Source organism: Gorilla gorilla, chromosome 6 (genome assembly GCF_029281585.2).
Source record: "Gorilla gorilla gorilla isolate KB3781 chromosome 6, NHGRI_mGorGor1-v2.1_pri, whole genome shotgun sequence".
NCBI classification, from domain to species: domain Eukaryota; kingdom Metazoa; phylum Chordata; class Mammalia; order Primates; family Hominidae; genus Gorilla; species Gorilla gorilla.
The window spans coordinates 105,945,986-105,966,944 of record NC_073230.2 but is presented as its reverse complement, the minus strand read 5'-3'; the positions used below and the strand labels follow the sequence as shown (position 1 = coordinate 105,966,944).

At 32.3% G+C, this 20,959-nt stretch overlaps 1 protein-coding gene across 5 annotated transcripts in view; it reads right to left on the bottom strand.

The window, feature by feature from the left end:
* PCLO (piccolo presynaptic cytomatrix protein) overlaps nucleotides 1–20,959 on the bottom strand; it is a 403,311-nt gene that overhangs the window by 54,365 nt on the left and 327,987 nt on the right. For 3 of the 5 annotated variants that reach the window (XM_055347822.2, XM_055347824.2, XM_055347825.2), the window contains exons 17-21: nucleotides 19,508–19,601; nucleotides 18,228–18,299; nucleotides 15,865–16,045; nucleotides 14,095–14,289; nucleotides 12,710–12,892 (exon numbers count right to left, since the gene is read on the bottom strand). In XM_055347822.2, the coding sequence (XP_055203797.1) occupies nucleotides 12,710–12,892; nucleotides 14,095–14,289; nucleotides 15,865–16,045; nucleotides 18,228–18,299; nucleotides 19,508–19,601 (725 nt within the window). The remainder of the gene's footprint in view (nucleotides 1–12,709; nucleotides 12,893–14,094; nucleotides 14,290–15,864; nucleotides 16,046–18,227; nucleotides 18,300–19,507; nucleotides 19,602–20,959) is intronic. The other 2 variants (XM_055347823.2, XM_019031537.4) reach the window with 2 other exon arrangements.

Here is a 20,959-nt window from a genome sequence, read left to right as displayed (position 1 = left end):
GGAAAAGTTGAGAAATGTGTACAGAATATAAAATAGCATAATAAGAAGAAAGAAACAAAGCTAGAAATAAATTTAAGAAAATACAGTTTTTTTTTCCATCTTGCCAATCTCTTTGAATAGAATTCTCATTTTTAAAGCCTGTGCAAGTGTTGTCAATATTTTAAATGCAAACAAATAACATCTTATAAGAAATATTAAAAAAGAAAACCAAATGCAGGGGACATTTACCTATGATGGAATCAGTCTAACATCTCTGCAAAACATGATTACATCTAAGGTTCTGTCTATGGAAATTTTAGGCAGTTAGAAATTAGGTGAATAATTCAAATGAATCTAGATATTTGGAGTTATCACAACAAAACATCTGGTGCTGGATTAAATTCTGTATTCCTAACTTGGTATCTAAGTGTAGCACAGAGATACATAGCCTCACATTTGGTTAGTTTCTGAAAAATGAATTAAATTAAAACACACAACAGATCTTTTCTTCTTGCTGGGCTGTATCTGCATATCATAAAATGTGATAAAACAAAAAATGGAGAGGTTTTGATAAGCTGGTTCTAAGAATCCGTATTTTAATATATCTTTTCCAGATACTGGAAACATGTATTTACTCATTTCTTTCTCTTGAAACAGACTTCAAGAAATAAAACATCAATTCTATTAAATTGAGCTAAATCTGCATAAAGGCAAACTTTTTTTAACAAATAAAGTGTAATTTAGGACTTTATTATCTGAGGCTGGATCTTAGGTAATTTCAAGACATCTAATAATTTCCACCACATTCTTTATTTTGCCTCTCAAAAGAGTTTTTTATTGGTCTGGCCTTTCCAAATATATCTCTCATAATTCTCCTTCAAACATTTTACATGGAAGCCCTCTCAGTCCATTCACTCTGGCTCCCTTTGGTTTGGCTTTTTTCTTTCCAACTTTACTAAGCTCTCTTTTATGCCATCACTTTCTTGTATCTAAATTAAAGTTATCTGTAAAGGCCTAGCACAGAAATCACCTACTTCATGCATTTTTCCTCATTCTCCCATTCAGAAGTGACCTCTCCTATGTCTGGACTCTTGTAGCACATACTCTGTCGTTATTGGAAGCAAAACCTATGTTTTCTCCTTGGTAACTTCCTTAAAAGCTTGTCCTGGAACCATGTTTGAACAATATTTAATGAACAAATAATAATAATAATAATAATAATAATATATTAATACTTCTTTCCTTTAACCAAACAATCAAAACATCTGAATGATTTAGTAGATAATTTCACTTTTTAAATCAAGCTTTGTGTTTTATACAAATCATAAATTTCTCAACAAGAAGTCCACTTGATATGGAAGCTTTTTTTCCATGTTCTTTGTCAAAGAAACTTTAGGGAGTCATTTTTTTTAGCTTTTAAAATCAGAGATAACTTTCCTCTGTCATACTGTATAGAAAAAGGTGATCATTCAACTATATTTTTTAACCCCAATCTCCCAAAACACTGGTTTGATTGAAGGAAATATTTAATGAGAATACACTAAACATGAGAGATTGTAAGCTTATGAATTTCAAAAAGTTCATAATAGATCACAAATATTACATATATATTTAAAATGAAAGTGACAAAAGAAAATAATATGTAGAGTAACATTCTGTGGGAGCCAGCACTATTACAGACTCTAGAACTTGTCCTGATCCCATGCTTGTATGTAGGTAGTTGGAGAGCTCTGGGTTATATTTAAGTGTAATATATCTCTATTTTTTTATGTTATTGAAGGAAATAATATTTTAAACACACTAAGTATAATCTTCCATAATTTCATAATTTCAAAATCAAAAATTTATAAATATTCAACTTCTGCTTTATTCTTCCAACTCTTTTCATTAGAGTTTCAGAAACCAAGGACCTACTGTGTGTGAATGTATTACGCACCTGTGTATTACATATGAAAAAAGTTTATATAAACATTGAGAGGCTTTTCTTAGTAATAAGATACATCTTTGGGGCCATTTTTTATGAATTACATTTTTGTGTCTACTTTCTTTTTGAAATCCTAAGTGTATTACTAAGTACCAAGTAAAGGAAAGAGTGGATGCTATAAATATATGATAGAATCAGCTGACTCATAGAAAGTGTCCTGTGCCCCAAAAGAATAAATCTTAGAACGTTGAATCATTTTTGTAACTCAATTAATTGAGGGGGCATTTCAGGTAAACAAATGTTACGTTCTGTGATGCAATTCAATCTGTTTTAAATTATTCTTTGACCATTTCACTTTCTTTGGCTGTTAGATGGTTCAACATCATTGTGTTTTATTACTCCATTGTGGCTAACCTTAATTAAATCGGTAGTGTCTCTTTAGTTTGCTCTGTTGGCTTTTCCTCCCTCTACCACACAGTACTTAAATATGCAAAGCTATCACTGTACTTACCACATGATGGCAGCACTTTGCTCTGAGAGCACGGATCAAATGTAGACTTCACTTTTACTACTTTTATATCACATCCAGTTATCTGAAATTTAAAAGGCAAGGTCTCTGCCTATCCTACTAAATTCCAAAAATTTAGTGTTTGGAATGTAAATAGGTTGCTGTCTATGATGTTCCATTATTGGTTTTATATCTTTGGTCCAGCACAGAGCTATTTCCAAATATTCTGAGGAGTAATTTATTATGTAGGTAGCTTGTACTTTCCCAAATTACTTGGTTAATACAGTAGTAAATATCTTCCTAGATACAGTCTCTAAAATTTTAAGATTAACTGAAATAAAAAGCAATCAATAATTTTGTTTATTCCAATACTTTAATGATGGAACGGAAATAACTACCTAGCAGTTTTAGAAATCAAGTATTTGGGAATTTTTACCCCCTGTAGCTACCTTTAATTTAGCTAGTATTTACTTCAGGTACCTTTCTCCTCTCTTTCTTTGTTTCTTTCTCTGTCCATCCCTCTTTCCTTTCCTTCTTCCCGCTTCCTGTCTCTGTCATCTACCTGTTGTTATTGCTGTTACTGTTTTTGTTTTTTGATATTTTTACTAAAGGGATTTTGCAGTTTTATCTCATGTTTTAATTTTCTTTTGAACGCGGACCTGAAAATTTCAGGTTTTAAGTGTCATTGTGCCAGCATTATTTGGAATGTTTTACCTTGAATTATGTACAATCACACTTCATGTATGTTTTCTATTACAGTTCAGGGGTTCTAATTTAAGAAGAGATATTGCAACTTAAAAGTAATTTAGAAGTTTAATTTTTTTCCAAATCTACTTCAGTATAATTATTATCTATTTGGGAAAATCTAAAGCAAACTGGACACTAGAAAAATGGGCTAGCTTCAATAGAGCTATTTGTAGTTTTCACACACCACCAAATTACAAGTTTTCACAAATACAGGTGTTGAAACTCTGATATCTCTATCAATCATTTGTAAGTCGTTAGGCATGGAAGTTGAAGGAAGGATGTCATTGACAATTTCTTTTTTAAATGACAAATTATTAGATGACTATTAGTCATTACAGATATATTTTATATATATATGTAAACAATATATCTATTATAAAGGTATGACAAGTCATGAGAAATGGAATGTTGCAGGCTTTTTTCTTATAAAAATAAAAATATTTCCCTTAAGATATTTCACATTCATATAGTAGCTCCTTTTAGAGAAGAAGATGAAGACGGGTTGCCTCCATTTGCTGTGTTCCAGAAAGATGGTAAATCTCGTATGTTCACAGTTTTCTCTCTCCATGCACATTGGCCTTATGACTGAATTCTTAATGACATCTTAATGAACAATTTTAGTTTGTTTATAATGATTCATTATCTGGCTTTATAGATAATAAGATCAATGATCACTTCAGGAAACAGAAGTAATCGTATACAACAATGTAACAAATGAAAGTGAAGTTAGCTTAACAAATAACATGGTATAGAGGAATTTTTTCTTACATGAAAAAATACATGTTGGCTCCGTATACTATAATCCTTGCTTTTAAAAGGAAATCATAATGTTGCCTTTTAAGTAGGTCTTCATTTTTTTGAGGTGTTTTTAGTTCAGAAGTGATTTTGGAAGAAACCACTTAAAATATAGTTTAAGTAAGAATTAAAATTTTATAGTAAATAATGAAAGAAAGTTTGACTAAGACATTATCATATATGAAAATTAAGAAAGTAAATTCATTTTGTCTTTAATAAATTCAGGCCGTAATTCCAGCTATGTTCGAATAAATAGAATGAAAAAAGAATGTATCCAGTGCTGAGTTCCGGTTTGGTGCTAAAAAATGCAAATACAATAATGATCTTTATCTTTAAAAGATTAATAGCATGGGGGATCATATGTGAAAGAAAAAACATTCAATTTTGAGCTACATCAAATTTTCATGGGCAATTTTTAATTTTTCAATCTTCCTTTTATTCTCTTTTGAAGCAGAAGCATTTTCTTTCTTGCTGTTTGCTTGCACTACACTTGCATTAGGCTGTCAGACAGGTATTTCCAACTGACGATTGGAGAAAAAAAAACTCAAGCAGGAATAAAGACTACTGTAAAACATGCAGGGTTGTTTGAGTAAAAAGTCATTCTAAAAATAGTCATTTTGAAAAAAGTTCTTACATAATCCTGAAACTGTGAGAACTTACATCACGACTGCTTAGATAACAAGAATGCTGTCCTTAAATGGAATCCGAACATTTTGAAAATTCATTAAATTTTGCCCAAATGAAAAAGGTTGAGCACATTTCCAGTTTGTTTTCATATTATTCCAATTTGATCAATGGCCACGAAGTAAAGAGGAAGTTTGGACAGTTATTTGATAAATGCACGTCTGGTCTCATGAGACCTAACCTCTCTAGCTAATGTCATTAATCTTTCTCCAAACAGATTATATTAATGATCTATTAATCTATAACAATCATTTCATCAACCTTTCTCCAAATAGATCCTTAAAAAATACTTTCTGTCTATATATAGATTGTTATATTGCAGTGGATTGTACAGGTTATGATAGAACCAGAGGCAGAACAAATAAATTATAATTAATTATATTTTCCAGATATTTTTAAACATGATGATGTTTGGTTGCACATAAATGTAAATCAGTGACCAATTGCATTTTTCTTTTTCCTCTCAGTTGAAGATAGACAAAACTCACTTTTCTGACTCTTCATAATTTTTTCCAGATACCTTTAAATTGATTATTCAATAAATATTACTAGCATGAGAGATTCATGAAGACAGTAATATTTGACTATTTTGTTTGCTGTAGTATCACCAACACCTTGAAGAGTTTCTGTGATATTATTTGCACTAAAAATAATATCAGCAAATGTATGTAAAAATGATGACCTAATAAAGTAATTCAGATCATATTTTTCATAAATGATAAACACATTTGCAAATATCCTTTTGGCATTAAATATTTTGAAACTCATCAAATTATATACTTGAAATTGAGGATCAAGTATTTGGTAAGAAGCTTTCCATTTTTCCTCAAATTTGAATGAGAGTGATAATCTTCAGTTTTTCTATTGTTACGCCAATACAATTAATTGCCACTATATGGGATCAGTAATGTAGATAATGGAAGATGAAATTAATTGATAATTTATAAACAACTGTTTTTCTATAAATGTTACTTTCAAGATAAGAACAAGAAATTTTATTCTACCTTTATAACACTTCTGTCACTCTACTTCAGCTTGGAAGCAGCTTGATTAAAGCTGATAGGCAACTTATGAAATTTCAAAAGGAAAAAGTAATAATTACGGATGTGTAAATATAATTTAATCTATATCATTCCCAATAAAATAAAAAATTGCTATATAAATTGAAAAAATGTCATTTGTCAATCTTAATAATTATAAATTAACATCAAATGAGAAAGGAAAGAAGGGGTTCTGAAATGCAATAGAAGAGATATATAAGATATAGAAAATTTGGAGACAAACATGATAAACATGTTTTGGAAGAAGTCCTTGGTTATTCAGTCTTTGACTATTGTAAAAATTATGATTGTGCATAAGTCTAAGTTGGTGACTTTTAAATATTTTTAAGCTTAAATATATTTAAACACTTTAATATAATTTAATTTATAATAATTTATAAATTATAATTTAATATACTTAAATGTTTAAGCTGGACAACAAGCTGAAATATTTTAGTCTTATCTTATAACTTATTTAATAATCCAAAGAACTTTATATTATGTAGGTTATATCTACTGATATTTATCATATTCAAAATAAATAAAACATTAAAACAAAAAATCAACAAGCACATATTCCATTAGTCATCAAAGCAATGATAATATGACACCTTATGTAGCTGCTGGAAAACTCCATTGTACACTCGAGAAAAAAATGAGAGCAAAAAAGCAAATAACATGTTAATCTTCTTAAGAATATTTTGACCTTGCAGATCCCTGAAAGGGTTTCTGGGACACCCCCCGCCCCCACCAGGAATCAGTGAGAATTACTGGTCAAGACCCACAGTCATGGAAATGAAGTACTGTGAAAAATGAGAAGAAACTGATTAGCATCAGTTTCTTTGACAGTCACCTTAACAATTACATATGTCAAGATCATTTTATCATGCTATTTATTTTTAATTTTGTGTTTTGTACTGAAAAAAATATCAAGTTTTCAGCTTTCTTGAAAAGATTCATTATTGATATTAGCATTCATTTTAATGGTCTCTAAGCTTCTTAAGAACTTGTTTCACTCAGAACTTCACAACTCTAGAAATATATGGCATGAATTAAAAATATATTTTATCATAAAATCTTGTCTGTTCTATTTTTGGTTAAAAACAAACAAAACAAGAAAATAACTATGTTATTGTGCACAGAAACCCAGAGTAAATAATGATAATTGGCAGGCATAAAATAATGCAGATTCTTCCATAAAGAGGTTTTGTGTTCATAAAGTCTCTTTTGTACATTAATAATAGTTGGATGGAAGCAAAATGGTGATTCGATAGTTATTGACTTTATTAAATGTCATTGGCAATGAGGATGCTTTAAAACAAAAACTACATAATAGACCTATATAGAAAGACATTTGAATTAGGTAGTTGTAAAAATATGTTTTCAATATTTCTCTATATTCCAAGGTCTTTTTATAAAAAGAATCAGATAAAAATACAGTGTGATCTATAGAACTTGAAATACATGGTTTTCAATTTGAAATGTTTTAATGAGGAAAAGTGAATTTTGCTATGTTCTTTTTAAGAACAATATGGTAGAAATTATATTTCACTATCTTTCTTATACATTTGGAAATAGAAACCTGTGATCCTGGCTTTTACCAAACATTTCTTCCGAAAAATTTTTCTGCTTTGTTTGAGTTGTGGTATTAGGTTGGTGCAAAAGTGATTGCGGGTTTTGCCATTACTTTCAATGGTAAAAACCACAATTACTTTTTGCACCAACCTAATATTATTTTGATTAATCTGTTCAAATTATAATTAAATTAACAAATTATACTTTTCAGTATCTAAAACACATTAAAATATAAAATGATGGTTAGATCTACGTCATTCCTATTCACACATCTACCAAACTCAACACCCCGATCAAAATTTTATATTTCGGATATAATTTGGTTTCATTTGAAAATTCATGTGTTTTTGGCTTTTTAGTGATTCATTATATATTTACATGTACAGCACAGTAATAAAAATGAAAAAGAATATTTTCATGGTCTTGTTCAGTATACATGAAAATTCCCTTCATCTTACCCCATACCCACGTTTCTTCCCCCAGATCATGTTGCACAATGGAGAATGGGTGAAATATTATGGTTTACATGATGTATGTAATACATGTGGATGAAAAGTGGAAAAATAACCAAGCATTTCATGGATAGTTAGATATCTGGATTTGGGGACTATTATTAAATCAACAATTAGTGTCTTTGGCATTCCTCTACCACTCCTTGGGCAGCATATCCCTGGTTCCATGATCCTCCTATCCAAGTGAGAAAGTTGCCTGCCCCATGCTCTTATTGTACCCTGACTGCCCCCCACTGTGTCTCCATTGGCATTCTCATTTCCCTCCCCCATCAGCATTTACTTGCCTGTCTTACTTCCACAGGTCCTGCTCCCTGGTGGTAATTTGATAAACTAACTTTTTGAAAATAATTGCATTACAAAAACTAGGCTTTATGGGTATTATTTTTAAAGACATGTCATAAATAATATTTAAGAAACCTTGGTATGTTAAAATTTAGGCCTTTCTCTTCTTCTTAGATCATATATTAATAGTCTCATCCTCATTATTTAGGCCCATAGCTAGACCATATGACTAAGGCATAACAATTTTGAAGCCAAGTTTGGTGTTTAGATGGGCCAGTTGGTCTTACTTTTCACGTCAGATGAAATGAACATATAAATCCCCACTGTGGACCAGACCAAAGTATGCAGATGGCTCAGTGCAGATCCATGGCTACTACTGGAAAAGAACAGAAGTACCCATTGATGGTAGGTCAGTGAATTCATCTTCAGGAATGAAGATCCATAAACAAGAGATAGTGTGATATGGTCAGAGTTCTACATTTACTGTCTGATTCTGTATGTATAGCAGAGGTATTTCCAGCAATAAATTTAAATGACTATAGAAATATTTGAAAATGCATAGTCAATCATTCCAAGAAAATGTAGAATCTCTCAAAACCAAAACGTTAGAAAAGCATTTTGATTTTCACAGACAACAAAATAAATCCTTATCACCAGAGAAATAGGTATAGAACTCTGAAAGCTGAAATTGTCCAAATTGATTCTCTTAGATTTTGTTGGATGCTTGCTATGCGCATGCCCTTACAGTTTGAATTTTCTTTTTATTTTAAACTGCTCAAGTTAAAAAAAATTTTTTTTGCACAAACACATGGAAATGAGGAATGTAAAATTTGTTTTTATTAATCTTGTACATACAATGTTAAAGAAGACTTCACCTCCAAATGAAATTGATTTCTCTTATGCTTTTTCCTTTATTTTTCTTATGGGCCTGTCCTTTACAGAAACAGGGAAGGCTAAATTCCTTCTGACCAGAAGTGATCATCTGCTTCTGGTCAAAAGAAAATGGGATGCTGATTAGCTACTATCATTTGTACCCAGCAATTCCCTCCACTCCCAGTCCCACCCACTCCCAAACCCATCCACCCACTACCACTTGCCCAAGGCAGCAGCTCCCACAGAGTGATGGCTTAGTAAGAGTTCACCAAGGCAACACATGGATATGAAACTCTTCTTTGACAGGTGCCGCAAATGAGCTTTATTGAAAGCGGAGTTTCCAGTAGTGGTCTGTGGAAGTAGCATCAGGCTTTTCTCCTACAATTCAGCCACATCAGGGAACTCGAAATCATATTTCCTTGCATGACCTATCTAATAATTTATCGTCTCACCTAATCTCTCCAACCTGTCCCAATGGCTCTTGTTTTATTGACCAGGGTAGAGGGATATTTCTCCTCATCCTGTATTGCCTATTTCTAAATTTAAAACTCATACCTAAAATCTTAGTATCAAACAAAAATAGCTCAGGTTTTTCAAACTGTACTTAAATTTAGTATATTGGATTTCAACTAAATAAATCTTCAAGGTTTTAGGAATGCTTCAACTTGTTTTGGTCTTGATATAGTTTTCAAACAAACCAACAAATAAAAAATCTTTTGAAATGGCAAGGTTTGTGTTCAACCAAACCAACTAGCACGGGGAAAACAACAACAACAACCGAAAGTATTTCCAGAGGTTTTTAACTACGGAGAGTTGTTTAGGCCCCAGGATGTTTTTGCACAATCTGTCTAATCTTTCCCGTCAGGTGTTTTAGCATACAACTAAACCCCAGAGGGAAAGAAAAAATTTCTTTTGACTCACTCCATAATTCTTGTTTGACCCATATTTTATGCTAGTTCAAGCAGAAATCTGCTGAGAAGCTTACAAAAAATCTTTGAAAAGCTCTTTAGGGACAATTTTGTCACTCTTGATAGAAATGCCTACAGATGGACCCGCAGCCTTTTCTAATGGAGCTACAAACATTGCCTAATGCCTCACTGGGCTTGCACAGTGGGGAGGCTTCCTTTTGTTGGGTTAAATCAACAACCTTTAGAAAGGAGGACCATGTAGGTAGAGAGTATAAATGGAATTCCGCCATCATTTCTAGCTACCTCTAATCGTTTGTAAGAATTTAAGAGATAAGTCATAAATAACTAAATGACTGTTCTTATTAAAATTAGGAGAGTTTGATTTTAAAGGAGACAATGTATTCAAAAATTATAACTCAAAAAGTCACAAGACAATGTTATATTTGTCGGTTCTGAAAATTTCTAGCTGTGTGTTCTTATATCAGCCAGCCTACCCCTCTGACTCTGATTGCTCACCCATAAAACAGGGATAAGAATATTGAAATAACTACCTCATCCACTTAAGGTGATAAAATGAGAAATGGATGACAAAACACTCTGTACAACATGAAGAACTATTCAAATGCAGAGTATTATTTTCAGAATGCGGATGGGATTATACGAACTCCATTGTGAGGTTTGAAATGGGACACTTTTATCTAAGCACTTATGATTATTACTAATACTTCTGCAGTTAGTGAACAGGAACTTGCAGTTTCTTTTTATGTGTTTGTATCTCTGCCTAGTTTTTCTCTCTGCACTTTAAACAAATTATATTGCATTTTATATAAATTTAACACTATAGTATGTTTGCTTGAAGTGCCTGGAAATATACATGGATCAATTATATTGTTACACTTATAATAGCAGAAAAATTATACTTTAGAAAACAAGGCTTTTTAAGTTATTGTCTATTAGAACAAAATTAAACATGAAGGCATGCTGTGTTATCTAGTTTTCCTTTCAATTATGATTTTAATGAAGAGTGACTTCTAAGTCAATCACAAGACTAAATGTTTGAGAATATCTATTAGAACAGTATTCAAAAAAAGGGATTAAAAACACTTTAATATAAATTTTAAGGACTATGTCTAGGAAGAAAATCATATAAAATGTCATATAGAAACACTTAAGTCACAATAATTAAAAATAAGGTGTGAAATAAGGGAAGTGTTTGATTACTGTGAAATTTATAATTAAAAGAATATTTAAAGTACGAACGTGAATAACATGAAGAAATCAACTGAACTTATTTGATGGAAGAAAAGGTGAGAGGTGGAATTTTAAAAATGAAAGTTTTAGTAAGGCTAACAAGAAAAAAGAAATTGTGCTTTGATGATAATCTACAAACTGGGCTGAGTAACACATATTCAGAATTATCCTAATGTTTAAGCTGATTGTTTCCTTAATTACCTAATTTAGGAAACACCTCAGTGGTTTACCTCTGTAATGCGACATATATCTTACATTGCCACCACATATATAATTAATAGGGAGAAGGACATATGAAATGTTTTTAATTTTATGAGAATAAAAAGAATGCAATAGGAAAGTATAAGGCTTGATTTTAATTTTGTGCCAAATATAGACTCATAAAATCAAATATTTTAGGGCTGAGAGGTACTTAAGGGGGCAAATACTACTATCCTATTTTTTAAAAAAACATTATTTTAATATGTGCTTTTGAATTAAATTTGAAGATAATTGTATAATCACCCTAGCTTCATTCCTTGTCACTGGCAGTGGCACTCTTTCTTGGGGGAAAATTCTAGCAATGTTGGGGTCAGGTTACAGATGGATGTAAATTTGCTTTTCTTTCTGAACAGAGCTATGAGTTGAAGGTTAGCCACTTCTGCAAAGCAAGAGCTCATGGAATTTACCTTCCTCTATCCAGGAACCTGAGAAGATTGCAAAGTAGATCAGACGTGGGAGAGAGAAATAGCAGAAGTGTTGCCTAGGGCAGCCCAATCCCATTATTTATTTACATTTTAATGCAATCTCTGATGCTTTCATTTGGTGACAATTTTCCATCTATCTTATAGTGTTTCCAAGATGGAACTTTGTCCTGCTCTCAGATGTCCAATCATTACAGCTGTCACTAGCAATGAGGCAGTAATTAAAATCTATTGCAACGAAATCAATTGAGAAAACAAAACTGACACATTCATTTTAAGCTGCATCATATAACAATGGCTCAGAACCCAGTAGTTTATGAATGAAATAAAGATACTTTATTTATTACACAGGCACTTGGAGATTCACATGCCCAACACATCTGATACACTTAACAACTATGGAAACACGAGTGGAAAATGTCTGTTTGTAGGATCAAGAGAGAACTTTCACCATGTAAAGGTAAATGAGTGCATTAACAATTTTTCCTTTACTTTCCTCTAAGAATTTTCAAAATCCACTAAATTTTTTAAAGTTACACTTGAAATAATAGGCAACAAACACGGATCCACATTCCAACTGGTAGGCTAACTTGAACTGTGAGCAATTTAAACTTTTATCACAATGAAACATATTTATAGTCATGCTTGAACAGATTAGGTTAGTAGCATGCATTCCATTCTGCAATATGAATATTGTTAATCTATTTCCCAACAAAAGTCAAAAGATGCCCAGTGCATAGAAAAATACAAATCACTGTAGTCAATATATTACGGGACTGATCTTGGGACTTACATGGTGATGATGAAGTCCTGAAATGCCATGCCCACAAAAGCACATTAAAAAGTGGATAAACATATTTTATCAGACAATCTCTAAAAATTAAAGATGAGAGCTTTAAATTTGGGGATGTTCTTGCTGTGTGCTTTGAACAGGGCCTTTCTGCTCACCTCCTTCTGGCTTGACTGGTCCATCAGACATCACCTTCCTGAGGGCTAGCTGGCTTTGGTCTTGGTTGCCATTGGCTGGTGGAGGCAGATTATCAGACTGAGTTCTTTGAATGGGGAGGACTCCTGCTATGCTGTGTCTGTGCTGCTTCCTGGCATGATTAGACTGACCGCTTTTATGTGCTGCTGTGGCAGTGTGGGTGAAATGGAAACCCAGAGTATGTATCCTCAGATGGAACCAGCTTAAATGTTATTCATGCAAACAGAAGTGCTCTTTTGCTCTATTTAAATAGGTTGTGTTTTCAAATGCCAAAATGACACCACATGCACAGCACTAAAGGGGTTTAAAACTGGCTGTTTCTTTGAAAATGATGACTAGGGAGATGGAGAGAACAATGATCTATCTCCATTGCCTGGCTAATGCCTTTTAGAAGTAACAGGGTACCTACATTTGTGAAATATTTGCACGTATTAAGTTTTTATATAATTATATCAATTGACTAAATTTTCACAAATGAAATGAAAATACAGCAGTTAAGATAGGTCAATTGTTATACTTTGATTGACTTATAGCTACCAGACATAGCATGTCTTGATTTCCAGTGGTTAGAAAAAATATTTGTAAAATCTGTCATCACATACAAAGTGTGATCCAACAGAATGGACCCAATTGTGCTCCTCAGTGAGGTCGCATTGCCTCATCACATATGCTTACACATATATTAATTTAATGTAGTTTTTTGAGAATGTAAGAAATAAGATTTTCTTCACAGATTTTTCAGAAGACTACAATTTTTTGCACATGGAAAGCTACCATATTTCAGAAGCAAAATTTGTTAGTGTTTTAAAGCACTGTCTTGAAATGGCTTTTCCTCCAAGGTTCTAGAAGTTGACTGTTGGTTGCATTATCTTCTGCCTAGACTTTTTGAGTGTTTTCAGATACAAGAATCTAATTGAAAATCTGCTCTAAATACTTATATGTGTGCACTTTTTTTTTTTTTTGGTATAAGTCCTGGAAAACTGGCAGCCACTTGTGCTTATAATTTCTGTATTCTAAAAGATATTTAAGTGCAAACAAAAAGGACACACAACATTGCTTTGCTTCCAAACATCACAGACACTGTATCAAATGCTATGAGCCAGGTTGGATGGATGGTGGAAACAAAGGAGAAACAGCCAGTTTTATTTCAGTCTATGTAAATAAAAAAAATCTAAATAAGAAAGAGCATATTAATGTATTTATATCGTTCTTACACAGACAAAGGGACAGAGAACAGGGTGAGCAGAGGATGTTGAAAACTGAAAGCAAACAGGAAAGGACAGCAGGAAAGAAAGGCAACAGATGAACATTAAGCTGCCATGCTGAGGAATTTATTTGCGTCTTTTACTTGGTTGAATGCGGAGTTGTTGCACGGCAGCTTCGGCAGCAGCTATGGCAGCCCCTGCATCTTCCAGGTGGGTCTGAGTGACGCTGGTTTTGCTTTGACTGCGAGATGGTCCATGAGAACGGAGATGGCCTTCTGATGATGATTTTGAGCTACCAGGACTACTATGGGATTTCTCAATGGTGGGAACCTGCATGTCTGGTCACAAAAGGGTAAAACATGAGTTAAAGTTGTTCCAGCATTCCTCCTATCAAGCTTGGTCTACACATAATTTGAAACTGCCTAAAATTTATGTTAATTCTGAGTCTTATATGATTCATTTATGCAACTGGTCATCATACAGAATGATGATTAAACATCTGGGAAACAATTTGGGGGAGGAAAGGCAAAAGGATGATAGCAATGAGAAGAGAGAACTTTGAAAAAATAAATACATTCTGACTAGCTTCTAGTAATAAATATGTTAACTTTTAGTTTCACCAAGCACCTCTGCTAATTCCAGTAGAGGTCAGGTAGGAGACAGTACACACGAGGAGTTTTAAGTAAAAACAGGATGAAGGATGTGAATCACTAGGACATATTAAGTGTGGAGATTGTAGAATCATGCCTCAAACCATTGTAGAGAATGTATGGATCACATATTTCCTAAGGCAGTCATAGAAAGAGATCTTTATACTAATGATCTTGCAGAATGTTAAGCAAGATAAGAGTTGAGATGGCTAAGTGGAACCCATAAATGATCTATAAAACTCATTCATAAATAATCTACAGCACTCGTAGTCAGCAGTTTATGATATCAACTCAGTGGCCTACTGGACATGGACTCACTTTCTCATCTCCTAGAACACTTGCATTTATGATTCAGAGAATCTCATGTACAAAGAACCACTTTACAATTTGCTGGACTTTCCTAGAAAAGGTGACAAGGAAGTAATACTCAAGTCCAATATAAAAATTATATTTAATACTTACAAATAGTTCAGTATATCTAGGTAAGGAACCACATGTTTTATCCCATAGAGGCAGTAACTCAGTTTATGATGAGGATTAATGTTGTGTTGTAGGACAGTTGGTTATGAACCTCTCAAAGGAAAAGCTCATTTGAATGAGAGTGCTGTACATATTTGCATATTGCCAAACCCAATGTATGGCACTGTTATTTAAAAAATAATAATAGTTATTAAAAAATTAGCTTGAGTCCAACATTTAGGAAAGACTTAAGTAAATTTCAGCATACCAATTGTTTTGATGACAGGGGAAAATATTCTTTGTATGATAAATAAAAAGTAGCATGCAAAATTATATTTATTGGGTAAGACAATATTTATGGACAACCAGAGATTCAAACAATTAGAAGGATTATAACTTAATGATAATGATGATTATGTCTAGTCAATGAACTGGTAGGGATTTTTATATTATCTTTATGAAATACCCAAAAGCATTTTCTGAAATCATGTTATCATGGATTTTGAGGTGGAATAGACCAAATAGCTCATATAGTCACACCTTCTCCATTTTACATGTTGAAAAATGGACAGTTAGAGAAGTGAAGATTACAAAGTACTGCACCTAAGTATGGGTGATGACCTGAGAATAAAGCCCATTTCTCCTGATTCCATATCCATCACTCTTTACATGACATTATATTAAGTATTTTCCAGTCGTGTCTAATCTATTAATATAGGTTAAATGTACAAACATTCACACTAAGAAGATACAGACTGAACAAATAGACACAAAACTTTTTCTACTTAAAAAAATATTTCCTACCCTTTGATGGGTCAGGGAAGATACCATGGCTTCTGCTTTTGATAACAGATGGCTTTGGGGACTGCTGGCTGCTCTGACTGGAATGAGACTTGCCATGATCAATGCTTTCAGTCTGTTCTTTGAGAGAATACCACCTTGGAGTGTTATCGAGGTGAGATGTGCTAGATAAATCAATCAATACCTGAAAAAAAGTGTAACAAATAAATGAAATTTAGGGACTAAAGTATAATTGATTCATTACTTTTTCTATGTTCTAAAATTTATTCAAGGATATAAACCAAGGAATACAGTATAACTTTTGAGGATGATGATTCTTTCTTCCTCAGTTTTCTTCACCAATGATACTGGAAACAATGTCTTTTACATACTAGATGCTTAATAAATGTTTGCTTGAACTGAACTGTATAAAATTTTTGACTATTAACTAAATTATTTGGATATGATGTTAAAAGATAGGGTCACAAGTCAATCTGTTCATAAAACAAAACTTCTTTTTGTTGTAAGAGCTTATTTTAATCTTACACGGTGAAACCCCGTCTCTGCTAAAAATACAAAAAAATAAAAATTAGCTGGGCGTGGTGGCGGGCACCTGCAGTCCCAGCTGTGTGGGAGGCTGAGGCAGGAGAATGGCATGAACCCAGGAGGCAGAGCTTGCAGTGAGCTGAGATCACACCACTGCACTCCAGCCTGGGCGACAGAGCAAGATTCCGTCTCAAAAAACAAACAAATAAACAAACAAACAAAAACTCATAACTTATTTCAATCTTAAACTGGACTAGCAACCTTGAAAAATGTTTGATTTTAGTCACAAAAGGGACAAAATGGAAAAGAATGAGTAAGTTGCAATTACAAACTTATTTATTCTATTTTAAAACATACTTTAGTTCACATTTGAAATAGGGATATGACTACCACATTTTGTCATGGTTTAATTGGCAACTTTTTTTTTCTTAGTACATTGGTGCATTTTACAGTTGCTGACATCTTAGATATGATGAGCTAAAAAGAAATGAAAACCAGACCAATGGATATATGCTTTAGGCTCATGTAAACATAAGACCATAAATTAGAAGGACTTCAGTAAGTCACTTTTTTGAAATGAAACATAAAGTCAGGCATATTACTAATCTAGAGTACTCCTGCCTAGGATCAAGATTAGTCCAAGTGGCTAGAGCTGGATGGAGCCGGAAGGTAAGGGTCAAATGCTCCAGTTTTGGTGAAAAGAGATGTGCAAAGTCTTAAGAACCAAACAAGTCCTCATTATCACCTTGATTACACAAAAGGATGTTGTATTTTGTAGGTTTTGGATTTTTTGGAGATTATTTTTAACATGAATTCATAACTTCTGCCCTAAGCAGAACACTAAACAATGTGTATGTGTGTATATATATTATATATACTATATATAATATGTATAGTATATATACATTGTATATATAACGTGTATATATACATTATATATACACTGTAGACATACAATTGTATACACTGCATAGTATATATTATACATTGTATATAGACATATATACATTATATGTATACACACATTATATATACAATATATAAATATATGTATATACAATGTATAATATACGTATATATAACATATAATGTATAATGTGTATATATATACACAATGTGTACATATCTACATTATACATATAATATTCCTATATATAAACAATATGTGTATATATTATGTTCATATATATAAACAATGTATATATATAATAGATTAAAAATCACAAGATCTGTTCACGCTACCAATTTCATGATTAGGTTATTTGTTTATTTTTAAATTTTTACAAGTACATAGTAAGTGTACATATTTATGGGGTATATGAGATATTCTGATACAGGCATACAATTAGGTTATTTTGATTCCTTGATGTTAATGTAAAAATTGTTTTTATTGTTTTCTCCTACTTATAGTTTTGCTTCTTAAAATGTTTTCAGTGATTTTTCTCAGAATACTTAATTATAAATAACAACGCAATCAATATGTTACATCAAATCAATTAAAGAACTTGTAAATGCATTTTTAAAAGTCCAGGCCATTTTATAATATAATAAATTTGTTATTTCAGATCTCATTTGGACTCACAGTATGATTACATATCTTCCTATTGAAAGAAAATTTCATCTTAGAAATTAATTATAAAGTACATCAAGTGATAGAGTGAAAACCATTTCTTGAGTTAGTATTAATCTACTCAAATAGTAAATCAGGAAATAAATTCTATCTGCCAGAAGATTTTTTTCAGAAACGGCTATCTTATAAACTTCAGAAACATGCTTTGCATCGTGCTTTAATTGGTGGTTTACCATAGCAGCAAATAAGGGAAAGGAAGTCAGAGGCTTACCTCCCCAAGGAAGTCGTTGGATGAAAATCTATCATAATCCCAAACTGTCACCTCCAGTGTTTTCTTCTTGAGCTATATAGTTCAAATAGAAATCTAATTAAACCTATCTTTCCATCATACATTTTCTCATCACACATACAGTAGAATTTATTTTTTTCCTTAAACTCCTTCCATTTATGTGAAAATACTTAAAATTTTACCAAAAACTATGTAGCTTAAATATTAAATATTATGTAAAATTTGAATGATTTTGCACTCTAAACTAGTGTTTGATCATGTGGAACATTATTATTTTGTGAATAAAATGATAATTCTTATTTATTGTATCCCCACCTCATTTTCAAAAATAGAAATCAGAATTTATAAATACTCTAAATGTAAGAAATTCATAGATTGCAAAAACGTCTAGTACTATCTAGATGAAGTATTGGATTAAATGTTTCAGCAATTTCCAAAAAACTTAGTAGCATTGCCTTATTTCTGCAGGTGAGTTTATTTTAAATTCACAAACCCAGATTATAATTTATATCCAGCTTCGTCTTTGTAATGAAAATAATCTACTAGAAGACAAATTAAGAACCTCATTTTGAAAGACAGTTCACTTGTAAATTGGTTTATATGGGAACTGTCTTTATAGTCTTCTCTCTGAATTCAACCTTATACATTTCAGTTATTGTCTGTTACTCAAACAAAGATATAAAAATGCAGATTTTCAGAAATATAATAATGTAATTTTGCCTACAGTTACTTATCTGTGGTGATAATCCTTTATACTAGTCATCATTTTGCCTTCTTCTGTAGAGTTTAGCACCACAATGCCAGACTCTTAGGAGGCCTCAATTTAGCAAAGAGATGAGTTCCTAAAATATTGTCTAGTGGAGTAATACAGTTCTATGCACTGAATCTTATTTTTTTTGTGTATTGTGTATGAAAGTCAAAATATAGCCAGTTGGACAATGTGTTTCTCTCTCAAATATGATAAATGTGGCTTAGTCTAATAAAAATTTTAAATTCTGAAATAACAAATGGAAAATATTCCACTAGTTTTCTTATTTTATTTGTTTATGTTTTGGCTGCTTTGTCAAAATGTGCACATTTACTTTCACCCTACGCTTAAATGTCACTCATTTTTTTCCATTGGCTACATTTCTTACATGTATTTTACTCAACTTTTTCTGTTTGATTGGCAAAATGTATATAGATCCCAATTTTTGAATAATTGTGTTATCACTGTACTTATATTAGCCTAATTCTGTCACCTAGAAATAATCTTGACATACCTGTTCCATGGAAATACTTTTATAAATTACTGTTTGATTCCACTCAGGATTAAGACTTTTCTGGACATGTTTTGTCCTTCTCTTGTACTCAGCACTGAATTGGGAGAAAAGAAAGAGTTATCTTGATTATTCACCTTAGTTTATGACTTCACAGTTAAACTAAAGGACATGCAGACTATTCAAGATATTTTATTTCAAATCACTATATAATTATCTCATCATCCTCATGTCTTAAACCTTAGTTTAAGTTGAATGCACAGTGACAATTTAAAAATATGTTGGATGCTTGTAGTTTTCTTTGCCCTAATGATTTTTTTTTAAAGAAATGCTTGTAGGTGTTCTAAATATACTATAATTTCAGAAATCTTGCTCATTCCTGAATGTAGGAGATAATTATATGAACTAAATAGTAACATCAATGTTATTGCCCCATAAACAATAATTTGGTGTTTAACCTTACTATAGTTTTGTACATATGGAAAAGCAAAACTAAAACATTGTAATGAGTGTACTGAGAAAAAGATGAAGAATGGCTGTTGCTATGGCTCACATTCCATGAACACTTGTTACTGATATCTAAAGTATATTCCAACACTCTTGGTAAAGTATATTTAATGCAGTTATAAAGCAATTTTAATTAAATATAAATTTTTGGTTTCTGTCAATATGTTATTTTACAATTGATGAACCAAATAAAAATCTTTCCTCAATTATTAGAACTTGGGACATTTGCATTAATCCTTGACTTTCCATTTCCTCTGAGCACCAATTAGAAGCTTATATGCTACACATTTAAAAACAATTTATTTTCAAAGCCTATCCTAATTAAGTCTGGCAGAACATCTATAGCTGGCACCAACCTGCTGATGGGGTTGAAATTAGATTACTGTTACTTGCTATTACCAAATGGTGCCCACACAGACAAGGCCTTTCTCTAACTCTCACTGCTTTTTTCTGAATTTTCTGCCTAAGCTTATGTCTCACATTCTAAATAATACTTCATCTCTGGTGGGCACTAGAGTCCTGTAAACCAACCTCTCTGTCTGGGGGTCTTGACATGTGTCTGGACTTCACAAGTTGCCTTTCCCTAAAAGGGGGCTGGACCCTGACTCTTGTAATCTGTAGTTCTATTCCAAACTATAGCCAGACTAACTCTTGCTACATTCCTGGTCTCAAGTATTGCCATATCCTGGATGCCTAGAAATTTTCCCCAGCCACTAATTTACCTATGCATTGTAGAGAAAGCTATTGAGGATCAAACTCCAGCTCACCACTCACTTTTAAAGATGGGCCTGCAGGCAAGTACTTTCCTTGTATCTCTGATTTTATTTTCTTACCGGTCAGATACAAGGGAAATAACGCTCAACATTGACTGCATAATGGGATCACCTGAGTTCTGGTGGTGGGAGGTGGGTCAGTCAACCCTCCACCCACTTCCCTCTTACCCCTGCT